This window comes from Eucalyptus grandis, chromosome 1, assembly GCF_016545825.1.
Source record: "Eucalyptus grandis isolate ANBG69807.140 chromosome 1, ASM1654582v1, whole genome shotgun sequence".
Taxonomy (NCBI): Eukaryota; Viridiplantae; Streptophyta; class Magnoliopsida; order Myrtales; family Myrtaceae; genus Eucalyptus; species Eucalyptus grandis.
Window position 1 is genome coordinate 31,535,064 of NC_052612.1, and position 22,632 is coordinate 31,557,695.

The 22,632-nt window shown below is 38.8% G+C and overlaps 1 protein-coding gene and 1 pseudogene across 1 annotated transcript; both read right to left on the bottom strand.

Moving 5' to 3' along the window:
• Nucleotides 1-12,214: 12,214 nt before the first annotated feature.
• LOC120296393 lies at nt 12,215-12,792 on the bottom strand (annotated as a pseudogene).
• Nucleotides 12,793-14,913: 2,121 nt separating this feature from the next.
• LOC104438307 (pleiotropic drug resistance protein 2) lies at nt 14,914-22,632 on the bottom strand. Its single transcript, XM_010051424.3, has 20 exons — nt 22,253-22,632; nt 21,982-22,102; nt 21,616-21,704; nt 21,267-21,351; nt 20,883-21,173; nt 20,703-20,793; nt 19,580-20,480; nt 19,275-19,435; nt 18,998-19,101; nt 18,739-18,904; nt 18,558-18,644; nt 18,199-18,335; nt 17,626-17,958; nt 17,203-17,493; nt 17,030-17,113; nt 16,790-16,923; nt 16,457-16,684; nt 16,134-16,305; nt 15,764-16,018; nt 14,914-15,431 (listed from the first exon to the last, which is right to left on the bottom strand). Exons 1-20 carry the CDS (start codon nt 22,630-22,632, stop codon nt 15,162-15,164), a joined length of 4,380 nt encoding a protein of 1,459 aa, XP_010049726.2. The 3' UTR covers nt 14,914-15,161.

Consider the following 22,632-nt stretch of genomic DNA (forward strand, 5'->3'; position numbering starts at 1 on the left):
TCGTTAAGAAGCCTATTTGTCTTGTTTGAGAAATCATAGATACCGCATACTATTCTAAGAAAAATTTCAAATGAAAGCGTGAACCACCTTTATTTTTCCAAATAAGAGTTTGAAAAGAATTTGAAATGACCATGATAATTTCAATTAAGAGTCTCACCTTGCTGGTCAGCTAAATGTTCTGGACGATCAACAGTATTCTTGTCCTAAAATAATTTTAATCTAAATTTTAGTTAAATTAGATTAAAACTTAAGAAAGCTAAAAGTTTTTAAAAAAGAAAAAAAAATTTCGTTAGCCCTCCTACTTGTGGCCACTGCCTCAACACCGGTGGGATTAGGGGTGTCCAAAAACCCGACCCAACCCGAACACAACCCGAACACGACCCAAACACGAAACAAGTTGAGTACATGTTTCGGGTCTTAAAATTGTTCCGGTATTTATTATGAAACAAGAAAATAAACATGTTTTGGATCAAGTTAGGGTCAAAACATTGTTCGGCCAAAACACATTATTAGCCTCTCAACCAAAGTCCCAAACCCAAACACTCTTCACTCTTCACTCTTCACTTCACCCAAACCATCGCCGACTCTTCACTTCTCTGGTTGTTGACTCCGCTGCCGCTACCACCCCCCACGGTTGGCCTTCCTCTTCCTTCTTCATCCACGGTGATTCCCCCTGCCCTCTAAGTTTTGGATTTGGATTTGGTTTTGATTAGCAGCTTGTCCTCTTCGATTTCGTTGAGAAGGATCTGCGATGTGCAATTATGTCCTCTCGTTTCGTTTACTTGAGCTGTTCGAAGGTTTTGTCATTCTCCTTGCTCATCATTATCATTGTTCCCTGTGGATATGATTGTCACAGGCACGCTTCCGTCTGCTTATCATGAGGAAGCTTTGCAGACGCCCGATGCCGTATCTCAATCTAAGGATGAGGAAGGGTGAATCTATTGCATCGCCGCTTTTGATGCTCACACTATGGGTGACGCAGCCTCTTCTCTCTCTAGGTTGGTTTTCGTGTCTCACTGACCTTCTGATGATTAAGAACCTATTTGGAGCAACATTTGCATGTTGAATTTGTTCTTTTTAATCTTTGGTGAAATCTAGTCCAATAGAACTGATGCAGATTTTAGATGTGACTGGCATTGTATTGATGGTTCTTTTCTCTGCGTTGCTCAACTGAATCTCAATCAAGTGAGGTTTCTGGGTCTTTAAGTGTACTGGAGGATGGGTTCTGTTCTCTGCTCAATAGGGTGCTAAACGGTTGATTTGGGGGTTCTTTGATGATCTAAGAACTTGGGAGAGGTAGAATTTTGGGCTATGGTTCAAATCAATGTTGATAATTAAGTTGTTGTTATGCTAAGATAGGTCTTAAGAGGACTAAATGTGTGGTTTTCAAATGATCGCCTTGCTCCCTGGATATGATCGGTATAGCAATATGTTTTTTCTGAGAAATCTATTGTTTTCCTCTATACCTACTAGTTTTCTTCTTCATGTCACTCAACTGAATCTCGATCAAGTGAGGTTCTGGGAGTTTACTTGTATGGGTGGATGGGTTCTGTTCTTTGCTCAATAGGGTTCCGAATGCTTGAGTTGTGTTCTCCAATGATCTAAGTGAAAGGGCTAGTAAGAACACTTAGAGAAGGGGTGAATAGATGTGAAAACAGATTTTGCGAAATGCAGTGAAAAACTTTACTTTTAATATGAGTCTAGTTGACTACAGATTTTGCAGAAAGAGTTAGACTTTAACAATTATTTTCAATCGCAGAAGTATATCGCAACAAATAAAGTTAAGGAGTTTAGGGAAGAGAAAAGGAACACTGAATTTATAGTGGTTCGGCTTAGATTAAGCCTATGTCTACTCTCCCACGCTGACAGCCTTCTGGCTGGTTTCTACTAAGAATCAAAAGAGAATTTACAATTTTTCGATCTCGATTTCTCAGTAAAGAGTCTCTAATGCTCTCATGAAATTACAGTGTAAGTCTCTCTCTCTTTTGAGTACAAATTTGAGCACAGTATAAGGAATAACAAATAAGTGGGAAGCTTCAAACTTTGGAATTTTTCTTTCACGCACACTATCGAACAGCTGGAGATGCCTCCTTAAATACTCATTTGTGCCTTCTCAACTGTTGGCACTTTTCAAAGGAATTCTTCCAATCAATCTATTGGACAGAATCAATCAAGGAGATCTTCGAGCCGTTTGAAGATTGTGATGAAAGCCCGTCAATCTTGTTCGCCCATACAATCAGGATATTGATTTCCATAAATAGATTCTTTCCAAAATAACTTGCCTTCCGAAATGATTTGATATATCTAAATTGATTCCAATAAAGATAACCAATCTCGTAGGTAATATTTCCAACCAAAAGACCATATATATCATGTGTGAACCGAACCTTTGAAGAAAGAAAGATAATCTCGAGTCTGGTTAAGTCTTCATTCTTCACTTGTGTTCAGTTTGGAATTTATCAAAGTGGACGGATTTCTGTTGTAAGATAGACTTTAACACAAAAATCTGGCAATCTTCATAATAAAACTTAGATAAGTTTTGTCAGCTTCAAAACATTATAGGAGTTTTCTCCAACAATCTTCTAATTTTTTATGGTGACAAAACTTTTTTGCAAATTTAAGGACTTATATCCTGCAAAACAACACTTTAGCAGTACATAATAACTTTTAAAAACAGATTGTTGAGGATTTGGATAACATCAATTTTGCAACCACAGAAAACATGTTAATCTTAAAAACTTAGACAAGATTCGATCATCCACATCCATAATTCACAACCACAAAAAGGTTAACTGCAGAATATAAGGGTTCCAAAACACAACCAGTTCAAAGTGTTCAACACAAAAACACAACCAGTTTAAAAAAAAAAAAAAAAAATTGAATATGCTCCTCAATCTCCCTCTTTTTGTCAACAACAAAAAGAAAGAGAAATTAAAATAAAATATATATATAATTGAAAGGATGAAGTCAATTAGGTTTGTCTAGGAGCTCGAACTAGTTGGAAATCCTCAAGTGACTGCACTGCCTCCTCTACTTTGGCTACAGCTTGGGTCATCTTTTGATTCAAAGTCTCAACTTTAGTGTCAAGAGACTGTACCTTGCCATCGAGAGAGTCTGTCGAGGACTTTAAGGCGGTGTAAAGCTTCTAAATCTTGTACTCCATTGCATATTGCTAAGCTTTTAATCTTCAAAAGGAACTCAACTAACCTTGGATAGTTGGGATCAGCTTCAGTTTGAACACTGGCTTCAATGAAGTGAATTTGCGCAGTATCAAGAGATGGAGGAACATCGACTTGAACATGAGCAGCTTGTTGCTTGTCCTGATTGGGAGTTTCTTCTTCAATCTCAGGGTAGTTAGATGTAAAGTCATCTTCAGGATCTGCAGGAGATCTGATAATACCATCACTAGCAGTATGTGTTATGAAAGGAGTTGTCTCATGATCTAGGAGTTGTCTCATGATCTCCCCTTGACTTGTTGCCTTTAGGTTGGGATGAGACTTCACATTCTTTAGCCTTTTCTTGGTCAGCACTAGATCCCTTCCCTTGTTGATTGTCTGCTCTTTTAGATGCAGTATCTTCCCTTTCTTCTTCAGAGACTCTTTTCTCAGTCTAGTATGATAGTGGTATTGTACCACTTGCTCCATCAGAGTCTTCATCTTCATGGTCCTTCTCTAGTGATCTTTCAGGCTCGACTTCTTCTTCGTGCTCATCATCTTCCTATTCTTCTTCTTCTTGTTCTTCTTCTTTGTCATGTTCTTCTTCTTCTGTTTTTGCTTTGACCTCTGTTTCTGCTTCAACTTCTATTTCTGCTTCAACTTCCTCTTCCTCTATTTCTTCAAAATCAACTCATTGAAGATTTCTCAAGGCAAGAGCAAAGATGGTCAAATCATCCTCCTCTTCTTCATCCATCAGGAGGACAAACCTCTTATTCTTTGAACTTGCTTGGGCAACACTCTTCCATTTTCATTTTCTTGTAGCAGTCGATTCTGCCTTGGTTTTGCTTGTGGATTCTTTCTTCAGTCGCTCAATGGCCTTGCTCAAATCCTTCAGCCTCATCTTTGAGATCATCTTTAGTCCAATCTCCATGGGACTAATAGATTTTTAACAGAGCTGAGAAGGAAATTGGATCTGAAAGTAGCGGAACAACTTGGTAATCAACGCTGCGTAAGGCAATTGCCCTTCCTCTTTCATAACTGTCTTGTACATGTGCAAGAAAATAGTGTGGAGCAGAGAAAAAGGAATGCCATTGCAAATGGCCCACATGATTTGTGCCTCGAATTTGGACACATTAGTGTTCGATGCTGCTTTGGGTCTTAAGCAATTGATGACGATTTTGTGCAATAGAACACTGGTTGCTGGCAAACGAGAGTAAGTGATACTCTCACTAGGCATCCTGTCCTTCACCAAGAAATGAGTTGCCTGACCAATAGAAATGCTGATCGGTTGAAAACTGCTTCTTTCTACTCCCATAATGTCAGCTAGAGTGTCAACATCCACAATAAAAGCTTTGTCATAGACAGTAAACTGAATGGGAGTCTAGTCAAGGAAAGATAGATTATAATAGAAATATGTCGTCAACTCAGGATAAGCCACAGCAGTCTCAGCACAAAAATTCTCAAGTTGAAGAGTAGCCAACTCTGCCCTTAAGTCAACCTTGATTGAGTCCAAGAAATCGAAATCCACCGTTTTAGGGTTTATCACTCCTTTGTTCAACATCTGGGTATAAACCCTTTTGTGCTCCTTAGAATGAAACAATCTCGTTCTTTCTCTAGGAACATCATCAGCCACACCCATTCTGGGTTGGAAATTCGAATAAATCCGCTCATCATCATCCTTATTTTCAAGCTGATGCTCAGAACTAAATCTAGGATTAGAAGGAAAATAAAGAAAAGCTTTTTCTGTTGAACCTCTTGGCACTATACCCAAACGTTCCATTGCTCTTAAGAACATTGTTTCGTTACCATGCCCGTGTCCTCTTAGAAAATCAGTGATAAAAGTCATTGGAGAGCCACCTTGTTTTAGATAAGTATAGTGCTTATAAAGAACCTGGGGTGTTAAGACTCTGAGAGGAATTGCTTCTTGTTCAACCTCCTCTTCCAAAGATTGGTGCGGAGGGTTCTCTGGAGAGTTGTGCGAAGAGTTTTCCCCAATGAGATCGAAATGTGTTGGTCCTTCTGTCATGCTTCAAGGACCTTGACTGGTAATTTGAGAAGACTTTCGCTGGTGTGAGAAGAAAAGTCGAGGGAGAGTGAGGGTGATTCGTTGTTAAGATTTAGAAAATGCCCGTGTTTCGAAAAAGAGAAAACTTGGGGTTTTTAACTAAGACAAAACGAGGTAACCAAATCGTCACAGGAGAAAATGCTTTTTCAAAAACAAAAAAGATAACTACTAAAATTCGAAATCGTATTTTAGCAAAAATAATAACTGCCAAAGATAAAATAGGCAAGCATCAATTCAAATAAAATCATGCCTGTTCAAAATTTTCATTCTAAAAATAGAATACCTGGATTTGTACATTCTGAAGTGGCTTTTTCAAGTTGAAGTTCTGAGTCTGATCACCTTTAGACTTTAGGAGAGATAATATTCAACTTATTGCGAATAGACTCAATTAAGCCTTTTTCAAGAGGTTTCGTGAATATGTATGCTAGCTAATTCTTTGAATCAACAAATTGAACCCTAATCTCGCCATTCTGAACATGATCTCTTATAAAGTGATGTTGAATCTCTATGTGCTTCGCCCTTGAATGAAGAATTGAGTTTCTGGTGAAATTGATAGCACTTGTATTATCACATCTAATCTCAATGCAGGATTCTTCTATTCCAAAGTCTTTTAGTTATTGTCTTATCTATAGAATTTGAGAACAACAACTACCAAGAGCAACATATTTTGCTTCTGCAATTGATAATGCTATAATACTTCGTTTCCTTGAGAAACAAAATACTAGCATATTTCTCAGCAGTTGACAAGTGCCAAATGTGCTCTTTCTGTCGACTTTACAACCGGCTAAATCAGCATCAAAATATCCAAGTAGGGTAAAGCCTCATTCTTTTGGATACCATAGACCCAGCTTTGGAGAAGTCACAACATATTTGATGATGCATTTTACAGCACTTAGATGAGACTCCTTTGGATCAGACTGAAATCTTGCACAGATTCACACACTGAATAGAATATCAAATCGAGAGGCAGTAAGGTAGAGAAGAGAACTAATCATACTTCCGTATAACTTCTAATCTACTTTCTTCCCTTCTTCATCCTTGTCCAGTTTCAATGAACTTGACATAGGTGTCTCAGTCTTCTTGCAATTCTCCAATCCAAATTTTTTTATGAGATCTTTGGCATATTTTTCTTGGTGAATGAATATACTTTTCTTCAATTGTCTAACTTGCAATCCCAGAAAGAAGGTTAACTCACCCATCATGCTCATTTCGAATTCATCCTGCATTGATTCAATCTTTTATACCAAGCTCGAGGTACCTGCTTTAGTCCATACAAAGCCTTTTTTCAGTCTGTAGATTGAGTTTGGTTTTCTTGGATTTTCAAATCCTGGTGGTTGTTCCACATAGACTTCTTCTTGTATGAACCCATTTAGGAACGCACTTTTGACATCTATCTGGAATAACCTGAAATTTTTTAAAACAAATAAAAGCAAGTAATAATTTAATTACTTCTAACCTTACTACTGGTGCATACGTTTCGTTATAGTCTATCCATTCTTCCTATGTATATCATTTTGCCACGAGTCTTGCTTTGTTTCTGATCACTTTTTCTTTCTCATTTATCTTGTTCCTAAAAACCCATTTCGTCCCAATCACCGATTTGCCTTTGGGTTTTGAAATCAGCTCCCATACATCGTTGATGCTGAATTGTCTGAGTTCTTCCTACATAGCTTTTATCCAGCTTTCATCAGACAAGACTTCATCTACTCCTTTTGGTTCTATTTCATAAATAAGTGCTAAAGCACTAGACTCTTTTCTTCCTTTGGATTTGGTGCGAATTCCTTTATCAATGTTGCCAATGATGAGTTTTTTGGGATGACTTGACTTGTGCTTCTAGTTGCTATTTGGTCTGAGAGTTTGTTGATCCTCTGCTTCGTTTGAATCTTCTCGATCTGCTTGTTGCTGTTCTCCAAAAGTTTGAACCTCTTCAGGAGAAATAGACTTTGTTAAGTCTGGAACAGATTTAGACTCTTCAAGTTGAGTTTGATCTGGTTGAATCTACACATAATCTTGAAACTTGACGTTCATAGATTCTTTTACGGATTGAGTCTTTTTGTTAAAGACCCTGTAAGCTTTGCTTGATATTGAATAACCAAGGAAGATTTATTCGTCTGATTTTTCCTCGAACTTTCCAAATCGTTCATTCACATTCTTCAGAATAAAACATTTACAGCAAAAGACATGAAAGTATGAAACATTCGGCTTCTTTCCTTTATACACTTCATAAGAAGTTTTCTCTAGAATATGTCTCAAGAATACTCTGTTGATAATATAGCAGGCAGTAGAAACTGTTTCTGCCCAAAATTGAGAAGAAATTTTGCTCTCTAAATTAGTAATTTGCGGCAAGTGACCTTGAAAGATTATATTGAAATGTTGTGAAAAGGTTTTTGACTACATTGGTAAAATTGCAAAATATTTCAAACTTAATCCATACAATAGGTTTATGACTAAATTGGTAATTTGCTCCTAAGAAGTATTGATAATATATTTCTAATTTTTCATGTCCTTCACTTCTATTATTATCAAATATATTTATTAACATTTTTAGCTCTATTTTATACTTTATGGAAAAAAATACACAAATAAAATGAAAACAATAATAACAATAAAAGATGCTACATGGGGTCAGTGGAATTCGATTCCACCTTGTTGTGGGAGTGACTCCTCTACAAAGCCAACTGGATTATTCTCTAATGAACTAAAGTATTACACCTTTAACTTTTATAAGCATAATTAAGACAGTGGTTTTGTCCTACCAATGTGCGGATGACACGCGGCTTCCCCGGGAGAAGATCCGCACGGGCAAGCGCTTTAATGTATTGTAAAGTCAATATTCTTAAAGCTTCGCAAATAAATCTTAGTAGAGTTAATAACTTTAATCTATTTCCAAATAAATGTTTGTAAATGATTAAAATAGTGGGTACTTTAGAAACGATTAATAAACGTTGGCAAGCGCACTCAAATAAGAGGTGATGATTTCGTATAGGAGTCGGTAGTTTTATAAGTTGTAACTTGCACAAATAGATTTTGGAAATTGTTGGAACAAGTGATAGTTAGAAAAATAATTGAAGAAATATCGATAACTGATTCAAATAAGAGTTAATAGTATATCATAAGAATTGGTAACTCAAGCGCCTTAAAAATTGTTGAAGTTAGAGAAGTAGTAAGCAGTTTTCAAAGAAAGAAGTTTCCAAAAGGTGTTGGAAATTTTGTATAGAAGTTTTGTAACTTTAACTCGTTGGTAAACGTCGCAAATAATTAGTTAGAGAGTTGAAACAGATGGTTCTTTCGAAACAATCAAATAGATATTAGTAACTGGAGTCAAATAAGGGTTAGTGATGATATATAGAAGTCGGTGTCTCTATGATGTCGGTAAGTTTGATAAGTTATTTGAACGGTAGGCAATAAGTGTTATTTGGCTCCAAAAGGACTTGGTGATTTCATATCATAATTGGTAATTTCAGCTTTGCAAATAATTTATAATTATTGAAATAGCTTTTAATCTCGAAAGGAACAATTTCTAAAAAGTTAGACCTTTAGCCCGTTGATAAGATCCCGAACAAATGTTGTCAAGATAACTGGAACGTTGGTAAGTGAAATCATATAAGGCTTCATTCATTTTGCGGAAAATGTGGTGTTTCTAGAAAATATTTTTCGGGAAGTCATTTTCCAAGAAAATGTAATTATTTTCCACTATTCGGATGAAACCTGAAAATGAAGTGAAAAATATTTTTCGCTATTCAGAAGAAAAATATTTTCCTCCATATACTCCTTTTCATTTATTTTATTTTTTTAAATGGATTTTTCATATTTTTAAAAATTGATTTTTAATTATTTTTAATTTTAAAATCTATTATTAATTTTTTTTCATTTTTCATTTTTTTCTTTGTTTTCCATCTTCTTCTTTCTTGGTTGGTCACGGCCACAGCGATGGCTCGTGATCGGGCACTAACAAGCCTTGACCTCGGCGAGGCTTGCCGCTCACCTGATTGGCAAGCGCAAGCATCGAGCTTGAGGCTCGCCGATTGACGCGCGAGTTTGAAATCGATGAGCTTGAGGTTTGCCTAGCGACGATCGATGACTAGCCAATAAAGAAGAAGATGGGAAACAAAGAAAAGAAAAAGGAAATTAAAAAAGAAAAAGAAAATTAAAAATAATTCGAAAAGAAAAAAATAAAAGAAGAAGAAGAAGAAATGGGAGGAGGAAGTGATGATTTGTAGAGATGTGAGATAAGAGAAATTAAGTGAGGAAAATGTTTTTCACTTTTCAAAAGTGGAAGGCATTTTCCCTAATTTAGAATACTTTTTTTCCTTTCAATGAAAACATTTCCCCAAGGAGTTCACTTTCCATGAAACGAATGTCGGAAAATTCAAAAAACATTTTCTTGGAAATTATTTTCCGCGAAACGAATGAAGCCTAAGAGTCAGTGGTTTCATATAAAAGATAGTAGCTTTATTAGTTGGTAAGCTGCGAAAACAATTATTGGTAAATTACAATGGATGGTAATTTGGAAATAATCCAATATACCTTGGCATCTGACTCAAATGAAAACTTATAATTTGATAAATGAGTTGTTTACTTAAACTCCACAAAATTATCTTGGCTAATTATTAGACTAATCGTTATTATGAAACAAGTTGAAAAATTTGTGTAAAAATTAGTCATTTTAATTCGTTATAATCTCTGCAAATTATTAGGACGGTTGATGACTTGAACATTTGCCATTAAAGAAGTGATGGCGATTCCCATAATAACTTATGGCTTCTTGAACATACTAGTAAATTGTGCAAATAAAAATTGGTAAATTAGTAAAAAGTGGTAACTAACTTAAATAAAATTGAGTAATTAGATAAAAGAGTTGGCAAAGAAATGTTTTTACATTATAATATAGTCAATAATTTTAGAATATATTGGTATCTTCATATAAAAGAAGGTCTCTTTAACCCATTCGTTAAGCTCCGCAGATAATCATGTGAAAATTATCAGTTGGCACTTTTGAGAAATATATGATAAAAGTTGGTACGTGGATTCAAAAATAAAAAGATTGATAATTTCATATAACATTTTGTGTCATCTTATTTGAAAAAATAGGAACAACATTCTTTTTAGAGAATAGTCTCTTCCTGTCCCGGCTATGAAGAACCATCTTTTTAAAGTGGTCAGAGATAAGACAATCACTTTTAGGAATGTTGAAGATAACTTTAAGAATAGAAGGATGCAGCGGAGCTGGGGCATTGACCCGGTCATCTTCTCTGGGGATCATTAGGGGGTGCATGACAACATTTCTGTTCCAGAAACTATTTCTGGAACAAAAATGAATTTTTCGATTTCTATTTCTGGACGAGTTTCTAAGGAAAAAAAACTGTTTGATAACTTAATAGAATTTCTATTTCAAAAATAGAAATTCGTTTGATGAGCCAGAGGAGAGGTAGAGGAGAGGTGGAGGCGGAGGCGGAGTAGAGAGGTGGAGGAGAGGTGGAGCAGAGGCGGAGGAGAGGCGGAGGCGGAGCAGAGAGGCGGAGCAGAGGCGGAGCAGAGGCGGGCGGAGGCGGAGCGAGAGGCGGAGAGGCGGAGGAGAGGCGGAGGCGGAGGCGGAGCGAGAGGCGGAGAGAGGCGGAGGAGAGGTGGAGGCGGAGGCGGAGCAGAGGCGAAGGAGAGGCGGAGCAGGCGAAGAGAGGCGGAGGAGAGGCGGAGGCGGAGGCGGAGGCGGAGCAAAGAGGCGGAGAGCGAGGCGGAGGAGAGGCGGAGGCGGAGCGAGGCGGATGCGGAGGAGGAGGAGAGGAGAGAAGAGGCGGAGGGCGTCGGTGCTCGGATCTCGTTGAGGGCTTCAGCTTCGCGGGGAATGAGCGGCGGGGGTGCGAGAGAGAAGAGGCGGAGGGCGTCGGTGCTCGGATCATTGCGAGAGGGCTTCGGTTCGCGGGGAACGAGCGGCGGGGGTGCAGAGAAGAGGCGGAGGGCGTCGGTGCAGAGGCGGAGGAGAGGCGGAGGAGAGGCGGAGAGGCGGAGGAGGAGGAGGAGGTAGAGAAGAGGCGGAGGAGGAGGCAGAGAAGAGGCATACGAGGGAGAAGAGTGAAATTAGGTTAGGAGAAATCGAAATTGATTTGAAGAAATCGAAATAGAAAATATCTATTTCGATTTCTCCTCAATTTCTATTTCGGAATAGAAATCTATTCCAGAAATAGAAAATTTGATAAGCGTTATCAAACAAGTTTCTGTTCCAGAAATTGGTCTGGAACAGAAAAATCATTTCTGGAACAGCAGTTGTTCATGCCGTGCTTTTCCCTTGTGTTTGTTTTTTGGTTGCCACGGCTGTGGCTTTTACATCCCGGAATCCTTCCACTCATTATGATATGTCGTATTGAGTGTAAGTTTATCTTTTGTACAGTTGGTCATTGCTCAATATTTATTACCTTTCTTCAAAAAAAAATTATGCTGCCTAAATATATGCTGGTAATTATAGTAAAAGTTGGTAATTTTGAAACAATAAATAAAAGTTGGTAATTTCATATAAAAATCATTAGCCTAGACTTTGCAAATACATGTTGGCAAATAATTGGAATAGTTAGTAATTTTCAAAAGAATCGATGATTTTTTAGAAAAATTGGCAAATACATGTTGGAAAATATAGTTTAGAATTAGATAGAACAATCAAATCAGATTTTGAAACGTGATATCATTTTTTTCAAAAAATTTATTTGTCCCCCAATATTGCTAATGACCATTGGCAAATATTCTTCAAGATGCAACAAAATCTTGATTGAGAATACTATATAGCGATTTTAGCATTTTTTTAGGGTATTTCTAGAAAACAATTGAAATGATGGTTGTAATTTAAAAAAAAAAAAAAGACTTGAAAAGACTTTATTCTCATTTAAGCCAACAACTGACATATATATCAATCTTAAAAAACATGAGCAACTCTTTAGGAAAAGTTGCAAAGTGAACAAATGTATCTTCTTGTTTATTATATGGATGATCTGATCATTCTATTCTATTACACAAATCGGAAGGAATATGAAGAACATAAGCCAAATGACGGAACGGGAAGACCTAGGATGTAGAAGATCATAACATAAGTGATTCGGTAGATTTGGATTCCTACATGAAATGCGCCAAACCCAAACCAAGCCACTCCTGAAAGAAATAAAAGAATTCCAATTTTTTTTGGCAAATCCAAAGAAGGTTTTCCTGTATACTCATCACAAAATATTTATAAATCCTAATACACCCATTGCCAAATAACTGCCAAGAAGCATAAGCCAGAAAACACAATATGTGCACTGGCCACGCCTTCGTAATTCCAAATACCTTGATTTGTTATAGTCCCTCTTGTGATAACTCCAGCCACCCCATGAATTGGTTATTTCTAAATGAGTCATGAAGGGTATAACAAACATACTGTCTCCACATTGGATCGAGAATAGGATCAGAGGGATCAAAAACTGCCAATTCATATAGAGCCATTGAACCGACCCAATCAGCAAGCAAAGCTGTATGCATTATATGGACAGAAAGCAAATGGCCAGGATCATTTAATATGACAATATGAACATGATACCAAGGCAAACCCATGGTGATAGTGGAAAAATTGACATATAAGTCACATTTACTACCACTCTACAGAACCGTATATGAGATTTTCATCTCATACGGCTCCTCGTTCAATTCTTTCAAAGTCATTAAGTCATTTTTCTCGTTCAAGAATCTCCTCCCTACTTCCACTTTGTCTTGAAGAGTAAGTAGGACCAATTCAATTACGTTTTCATGTTCCAATTGGACACTTTCCATTTTGAATTATTCTCAAAGGAGAAGATTCTTCTTTTTACCAAACATCCGCGGATTCAATCACAATTTTATAATAAGAACAAGAGATCTTTCTTGATCAATCTCCTTACCCCTCATTCTTCGAGAATTAGAAAGATCATTTTCAAGTTTGAATTTGTTCATTTGAAATCTGGGTTCTTCTACTTCATTTTTAATTATCTTTCCCTCTCTTTTTTTATGTCTTTTCTTTTTTTATTTCTCTTTTTTTATTCCCTTCCATCATTCCTTAAGTCCCATATGTTTGATCTTATAGAATCTAGCCCATTTCCTCATTAAGTGAAGGGTATAAAAGATTGATTTTTTGATCAAAAATACTATGCGAGTGAAATCTTTTGTTTTTTTCCAGGTGATTGCAGACAAAAGTATTATATTATTGAGGAAAAATCAATATACTTTTAGGGTGTGTTTATTTTGCGAAAAACAATTTCCAGGAAAATGTTTTCCTCATTTTCCAGCGTTTGGTTCATTAATGAAAATGAGTCAACGGAAAATATTTTCCTTCCAAAGTTTAAATTCAGGAAAACAATTTCCCTTTGAAAAAACCGGAAAACATTTTCCAAAATATTTTAAGGTCCTTGCTTAATGAAAAAATTATTATTAAAAATAATTTATAATTAAAAATTTTGAATTTATTATTATTATATATTTTCCTTTCTTTCTTTTTCTTTCTTTTTTCTTTTTTCTTTTCTTGTTTTCTCTTTTTCTTTCTTTGCTTGTAAACATAAACCCTAACTCCTCCTCCCCTCTCTCCTTCTCCTTCGCCCCCTCCATTTGGTCACCGCCGCCTCCTCCAACCCTAGCCCCTCCTGCACTCCTGTTGGCTTCGCTCCCTCTTCTTCCTCTTTGTCAACATCTTCTATACCTTTAATCATTTTTGAAATGCAATCCAAACACCAGAAAATACTTTCAATCACATATCACCAAACAAAGGAAAACTAACCATTTTCCTGGAAAATGGTTTTCCGGAAAACATTTTCCAAAAACGTTATGTTTTCCGTGAAACAAACACACCCAATATCAATTTAGGATCATGGAAATAAAGTATTGGGTCGAACTTTTCTTTGATGTTAAGGTAAAAGTTATGAATAGTTATCAATTTCCAAGAAAAGATAGAAGAATAGGACATACAAACATGGATTTGATCCACACTCCATGTTCTGAGAAATATTTATCATCAGAAAAAAGGAAACCTTCGTGAGAAGCTGCAAAGTGAACCAAGGCAACCATTTGGGAATGTTGCAAAGTGAACAAACACAACCCTTCGAGAAATGTTGCAAATTGAATTTGTATAATTTCAAATGTTATCTTGAAAAAACACATTGGGAATAAAATAATTTAATAATAATAATAAATAATTTTTTAACAAAATAAAATTATAAATTTCATAATTTCTAAAGATATTGATTGAATAAATACAACCTTTTGACTAATGAAGGTTAACAAGATTACCATACAAAATATAATAAAAATAAAAATAAAGAGGATACTCTAGAGGTGCAAATAAATATCGCTATTCTCCAAATACCACTTTTTAAATTACCAACGACTTACATGCTGAAGTCATTAGATCATATTGCTCTCTCTCTCTCTCTCTCTGGCCGAAAGCATGTCCATCTGCGATTAGCCCCCGACGCTTAAGTTCACTCCTGTTTGATTCTTGACCGGACTTTTGGAATGTACTTCATTCGAAAGGCCTCTTCGACCTTTATTTTGTACAAGTGTTGTCCTAGATACAAGTCCCTAGAATCGTGAACGACGCAATGCCTCGTCACCTACATTGTTCGGTGGAGTTCTTTTGCTCTGCAATATTTCATGATGCAAGGAATATGGCACAGAAGGAATGCAATTCTCAGCTCAAATCAGGAGAAGTAAGAGAACCACACCACTCGTTTGCATTTCAAATTAATTATTTGTCTCTTACAATTAACTGACGCTCTAAGTCCAATGAAGCAGCGGTGACAAAGAATGCTAGTGTTACAAAAGCAAGACTTACTGAAAAGTGAAGAAAACAGGAGGAGGGAGACTCTTTAGTCGCCTATCATCCTTAATTTACATGATGGGCCTACGTTTAACGTTTCAAAATCTAGCCAGAAAGTGAGAACTGTTTGCCATCGGTTTTATCTCCTCTGGAAATTGAGGAACTTGATGCCGTAAGCGAAGACAAAGAAAAAGAGAAGGACCCAGCCGATGTGAGCAACCGCGACAGCTGGGAGGAAGCTGTAGTCAAAACCCAGTTCTACCTTCAGGAACTGCTTCAACGGCATGTTGCCGGCTCCTGGTATTTCGAGATTGCCATTCTTGTCGCCCACTTGAGAGGTGACAAGACCGTACAGCGTCCATGCCACTGGTGAAGCCCAGTAATACCACCTCCACCATACAGGAATTTGCTGCATTTGTTAAAATGAAACAGAAAAAGATCAACACAGTGTTCTCATTTTGCTGATGATACTGAACTCTAAAGTATGTTTCTTTTTCCATGAGCTAAAGAATCTACTGCACAGAAAGAAGCTCGCAATGTGGAATAAGTTCAGATTGTGATGTTTTGTTCCGAAAGCTGCTGTCCTTTGACAGGATTATGCCATCAAGACCGGGAAGAAATAAGTTTTGTCTAAAAACTCCGTACTTAATTTGACAAGCTAGAACTTCTTGAAAGTGAGCTACTGAAAATGCCTTCAGGACACATGTAATGCGCAAAGTTACCAAGGGAAAGCTGACATACCGGCCTAGGGATAAGGAAGCCAGAGAACAAGTTCCAGAAGCTCAGGAAGAAGGACATCACAATGGCAGCTATCTGGTGGCCTGGTGTCAATGCTACAACCATCATTCCATACATCGTGAAGTAGATGAAGCACATCAGTATGTAGTAGTAGAACCACAAGAACTTCCCCGCCTTCCACTCGAACCCAATCATCGAGTAAAGGAGAAGACTGTAGACCAATGTCTGAATCGCTACATAAATTGTCTCAATAGCCACCTGCAAAAAATCATCTCATGCTCTTCAGCCTTTACATCATAGGGGTGGTAATTGTTTTCTTCTATTTTATTATGCTTCAAAGAGGACTCAGCCTTGATAATTACTGTGTTCATACCTGAGCAAATGCGTATGGCAGCGGAGAGTACATTCCAGCTGCTCGTTCACGGTAGAAGACTGTCCTCTCAATGGCGACTATAGACTGCACAGCAGAAGCATTTGTGGCCCCAAGGAAAAGCACAGCTGCGTACATGGCTCCCAAAAGATTCATCAGGTCTTGTTGCTTGGTCCTGTCAAGAGATTAATCTTAGCCAAAATTTCAAAGTGCAGGTACAATAAATGGCTTGCATTTCTATCATCTAATGATGTGGAATCTATTTCTGTTTGGTCATTTTGAAGAATTTACTTGGCAAAACACATACGAAAGAACTGAGAACTTACGTCTGCTGTCCTTTATCCCAGAATATTAAACCAAACAAAATGGCGATGACTATGGTCATAAAGAACCGGATGGCGTTGTACTGAGGATTTCTCCAGTAAGACCAGTGCTGTTTCCAGAAACAAGCCTTGCACTGAGTGAGGAAAGGTTGTGAGTACTCGGTAGGGAAGTGGAGATCTTTGGAGCCTGGGGCTGGGGTACTAAGCTCTTTGATCAGGTCTTGGTTCCGCCTGAAATTGATTCAAAGAACATGCAATTATTAAATTGACACTGGCCTTTGCAAGCAACATTATTTTCAATTACGAGTTTGAAACCTGAATCTTTAAGAAACTTACTTATAAAGGTCAGAGTTTGGGTAAATATCTGCGAAGTCGACCTCGAGCTGAGCCTCAACTGCCGGAGCACTCACTTCAAGCATCCATGTGGCTGGATTGTGACCATCCCTGATCTTCGGAACCCCTGGGACAGCCTGGTGTAATACACATGTTTAGCAGAATTCAAGAATAAACTCAAGATTCCGAGGGAAAGTGGCAAACAGGAAGAGGCTAGGTATTTTGGAAACAGAATAAGCTCACCTCAAAATATTCTACGAGCTTGTGGGAATGGCGACCAAGAGGGCCAGCATAAATGACCCGCCCGCCTCTTTTCATTAATAGCAACTGCAATCGGCACGTTTCTGAGTCAATTACACAAGAGCAAGGCATTTTAAACAATAAAGATACTAACATGGAAGGGTTAGCAATCAAACCTCATCAAAAGCTTCAAAAATGTCAATGCTCGGCTGGTGAATCGTGCAAACAACAGTCCTCCCTGTATCCACCGTGTTCCTCACCGTACGCATCACGATGGCGGCTGCTCTAGCATCAAGGCCGGAGGTTGGTTCGTCCATAAAGATAATAGATGGATTAGCCACCAACTCTACAGCTATTGTCAGCCGCTTTCTTTGCTCAGTCGAAAGGCCATCGACACCAGGAAGCCCGACAAGCGCGTTTCTGATAGGGTTGAGCTCAACCAACTCCATAACTTCTTCCACAAACATCTGTTATGAAATTAGAAGCACAAGACCAAAATAGAAAGACTATTAAACTATCTGATTTCAAGTTTTTCCACAGGAGAGTGTGAACTAGGGCCTAACAAAGGTTGGACGTGTTGAGAGACAAATATTCCCTACCTTGCGAGTTTGAGTCTTAATGTCGGAAGAAAGACGAAGCCAGGCTGAGTATAGGAGGGATTCGTAGACAGTGACGTTAGGCGAGTGAATGTCGTTCTGTTCACAGTAACCACTGACCCGAGCAAACGTCGATTGGTTTTTAGGGTATCCGGAGATGCTAATACTTCCTTCTATGTAACCACCTGTCTTCCTTCCTGCTAGCACATCCATGAGGGTTGTCTTTCCAGCACCACTAACCCCGACCAATGCTGTGAGTACCCCTGGTCTGAAAGCGCCACTGACATCTCTCAACAGTTGGAGACGGTCTTCCTCAACTCCTTGACTCTTCATTTCCTGGTATCATGAAACATATTAGCTATTATCCCGACTCTTTTGCCTGATGATGATAAGAACACAATCCAGCAAAATCACAGTCTAAGTAAAATTAGACAAGAGTGACACCAGACAAAAGAAAAAGAATGACAAGGAACAATGATATGCAGTACTACAGATTCGTACGAGATCATGGCTACTTTTAGGAAGAAGTTACTACTCCCAATAAAAGAATAGATTGTTTAGGATTAAGGGACTCACTGCAGGCATATCCACGTAGTAGTTCACATGGTTGAACGCAAGAGAAAGGGGTTGGAATGGCAGAACCATCCCTCTTCTCTGTATATTCTCTGAAGTGCTAACGATTTCAGAAGAACTTCTCACTTGCATGTCGATTCCTGGAATTTCATGACGAGAGTCAGAGATTAGGCAACTCTTTTTCTTGACAACTAATCGGGCTACCTATTTTGGAAGTCAATTATAGAGATTCCTTGACCCTACTTTTCTGGAATTGCTCCATCAGCTATATGATCGTGACCAGAGTCTAGCAAGTTTATCAACTAAAGTAGCCTAAAGAAAAAAAGCATCGAGCAACTAATGAATTTTGAAAATGTGCAGACCTTCTTTCGCAAGTTGCGAAGACAATGATTTGTTTTTCTTCTTATCCGCCTCTTCATCCGAGACAACTGCTTTTGCATCTCCCAAAGCTGCAAGCAATTTCACAAAGGGAATGTCAACACTATCGCATCACTTACGTATAAGACTCTGGTTAGCACGGATATTCTAATTTAGCCGACTTACGATTTAACCAAGTCAATGCTGCAACAAACAAGATGTTGAAGAGGAGTGAAAACCCAAACAGTGCTCCAATGCAGATCCAATACCAATATTCTTGTACGAAGAAACCTCGAGACTTCAAAAGCACTTTTCCAACTGTGGGCTCATTAATTCTAGTATCCTCGTTACGCTGCAGTTCGTATGATGGCAATCAGGTTTCGATAATGCATTACCTGCGTATTATGAAGGACAACTGATTTGCGAAAGAATAAACTGATTTTACCGTGCTCCATCTTTTGTCGAGGAATTCATTCATCACTATAGCATTTTGCCCATACATCATAGGAGATACGTAATATCCCCATATCATCCATGGCTCGATGTCGTCTGCAAATGCGAGGAAAAGAAACATGTCCACATTAAATTAAATATTATTGTTGGTGCGAGAGAACTGGTAGAATCGATTTCATGGCACACGAGAATCGATGAGCCACTCAGAAACAAATGCTTTACTCAACAAATAGACATGGCGGCAAAAGTGTAAGGTAACTTGTACTTACTTTTGGAAACAATAAATCCTCCAAGAACGAAAACCATTAGCAAAGTGAAGGTTCCCAGGGTGTTTGCGACAACCTGAGTTCTCCCAACTGCAGCAATGAACCGAAAGAGGGACAGTGCCATCTGATGGATGCCAAAGAATGCCAAGAATTGCTTGAAGAACCTGATAAGAGTAAGATTGATGAGTTCCCTGGACATTTCCTTCTTATCAAGCACAGCGCCCAGATATTATGAGTAAATATCACAAGAAATATTAGCTCGAAATAACTATCTACGATGGAGAACCCAATACCAAATTTCCACATACCTGCTGGCCGCTGGAGCGAAGCCAATGGTGTAGTATGTTAAGATGATCCATATCCCTGATTCCATGAATGACAATGGAATTCGGAGGACCCAAATAGGCAAGCCGAAAGCCCAAGCGGGGTAAAACAAGAAATCTCTCTGCTTATAGAACACAGGAAGCCTGAAAACGGTCATTGCAAGTTCCGCCATTCCATTGAACATGACATTGATCAAGCTGAAGAAAAGTGCTCCAAAAAACTTCCCTCCATCTTGCACTGACCCTACTGGCATTTCAGTCCTAAGGAACACCGTCAGAGCAATAAGCGACATGATAGTGATCTGGGTGGTCTTGAATATGTAAACAAAGGAGTTTCGCTTCATTAGTAGCCATTCTCTGGCAAAGCATGCCTTGAACAGCTCCATATTTGAAATCCCGTATTTTTCTTTGACTAGTGCAGCTGGGTGAGTTTTTGATTTGTCATAAGGAATCCTAAGATCGGATGACAGATGTTGGCCAATGTGAAAAGATTTGAATCCATGCACGAAATCATCTACAGAAACGTATTGGAAAGGTTGGTTCTTCTTGAACCAATACTGTTCTTGATCTTTCTTAGATGTCACTTCTTGCAAGAAGTCGGCAACTCCTTTCCTTTCAGGGCACTTGAATCCCATGTGCTCGAAAAACTCGAGGACGTTCTCTCGTGGACCTTGGTAAACGACTTGACCCTCCGAGAGAAGGATAATGTCATCGAAGAGATCATAAGTCTCAGGAGCCGGCTGAAGCAATGAGATGATCATGGTGACATCCATAATATGAACCATCTGCCTCATGAATTTGCAAATTTGAAAAGTAGTGGAACTGTCCAACCCTGTGGATATTTCATCCATAAAAAGAGCCTTTGCTGGTCCTACTAACATCTCTCCTGCAAGCAACCAACAAAGAAGCCTTAAGTGTGGAGAATGGTGCAAGGAGGAGCACGAGCAATGTAACGCCAGCAAAATCCCAAAATTTTAGCAGTTGCCATTTCATAAACCAATAGGAACCTCAAAGGTTATTAATCACCAGCTTAAACTAACAAATCCTAAGGAAAATTGATAAACGGAGAACTATTGTAGGAAATGGAACAGAAACTCCAAAGACATACCGGTTGTAAGACGCTTTTTTTGTCCACCTGAAATGCCCCTTCGCATCTCATCTCCGACCATAATGTCTGCACAGATATCCATTCCAAGAATCTGCGACATGTAACTTGGGAGGTTGGTTTTCATGAAGCCCCTCCCACCAAGAAGGAATCAACTATAAAAAGAGACTGTAGAAAACCAACCTTGAGTATATAATCAGTGACCAAGCTTGTCTCTTGACCCGACAGAGCTGTGGCCTTCATAAAAGCGTCAATTTCGGGATCAGGTTTGATTCCGGCTTCCCTCTCTCGCCTGGAGAGTTCTGCAAGCATCTCATACCTTGTCCCTACACCCAAACAGCGACCCGAGAAGTCCAACGTCTCTCTAACTGTCATTTCCCCATAGTGAAGATCATGTTGGCTGATATAAGCGCAAGTCCTTTGAGGAACAAATTCGTTTAGCTCGTGACCACAGTAGGTGACTTTTCCTGTTACCTGTCAAAAATTTAAACAAATGGATGTGACAAAAAGGATAGTATTTGTTGGAATTCCATGCTAATCATATGGTACGGAAATCAGAAATGGCACCCTCAGATCGCTGTCTAGTTTCCCAGCAAGTGCCAGCAACAATGTTGTCTTCCCAGCTCCCGGTGGACCCAAAAGTAGGGTCATCCTGAAATTAGCAGCATCAATTGAGGATTGATCACAAGGCATCAAAATTGAAACATGACAAAAGAATGGGCGAAAAGATAAAATACTTTGCCTAATGACAGAATGAGAAAAGAATACAGAATTTGATATTCTAGTTAGTGCAGACTTGAGGCACATTCAACCGGTAACTGGCCCCATGAGACCATTTAAGATGTTTTCCTTTTCCAATCGTTGGTCTAATGCGTCCAAAAAGGATTCTGTAATGTTGGTAAAAGCATGAACATACCTTGAAGGCCTGACCAATCCGTTCACGTCCTTGAGTATCTGAATTTTTCTCTTCTTCGATGGGGCTAGCCGAATAAGTCCAAGAACACTCTGTTGCCACACACAAGATGGGAAAGGGTCATCGACAAATTCAAATATTTCCAGTCATATGATGACTACAGCACTAAACCAGGCAAACCAATTGTCTGGTCAGTTGAATGTAAAAGCTCATCCTAAAAATGCTAAACTATCAAGAACACATACACAAGGTTTAACTTCAGAAATTCCAGAAGCCATCTCTATGCAACTCTTTTTGCCAGCTCCAAAAACTACCACCAGCCTATGAAATCACAAAATTTGAACTTGAAAATTGATTAAGACAGAGTACCTCTATCGCGTTCATAGTGGCATTAAGAAGGGTAGGGAGAGCTCTGCTTCCAACGTACACGTCTCCTTCTACAGATAAATGCTCACACCGGACTTCGATCTTCGGAATTTCGATCCCGACCCTGCACTCAATAATGAAGTGTCACGCCCCAATTCAATCCCAAAACATGCAAAAAGAACAACACTGAACAAAATTTTTTTTTTTTTTTTTTTTGGTAAGTAACACTGAACAAAATTCATATATGATCAACCCCAAAAAACAATTCGCTGACCTATCAGTCCTGTCTCTCAATCTCCTCAAGAACCTCTCATTATCTTCTTCCGCAACCTTAAGGATGCTCTCCATCAACTGCTTCTTGTCCTGCATTCCGAGGTTGGTCACGTCCACTTCTTGCTGGACCACCCTCCCAGTATCAAGTACTTGCTTCAGCATGCCTTTTCGGAGGCGGTCATACGTTGGCAGCCGTTCGATGGCGGCCCACCGGAGCTCCTCCTCGTCGTCCTGCCTCCCGCTCCGCGCGAACACATCTGGCGGGCCGTTCCACGCCTCCCGGAAGCTCGTGGAGGCCCAGCTCCGGTGGCTCCCGGAGGCCCAGCTCCGGCGGCTGCTCGTGGATCTAGCCAAATCATCGCCGGCTAGAGCCGACGCCAT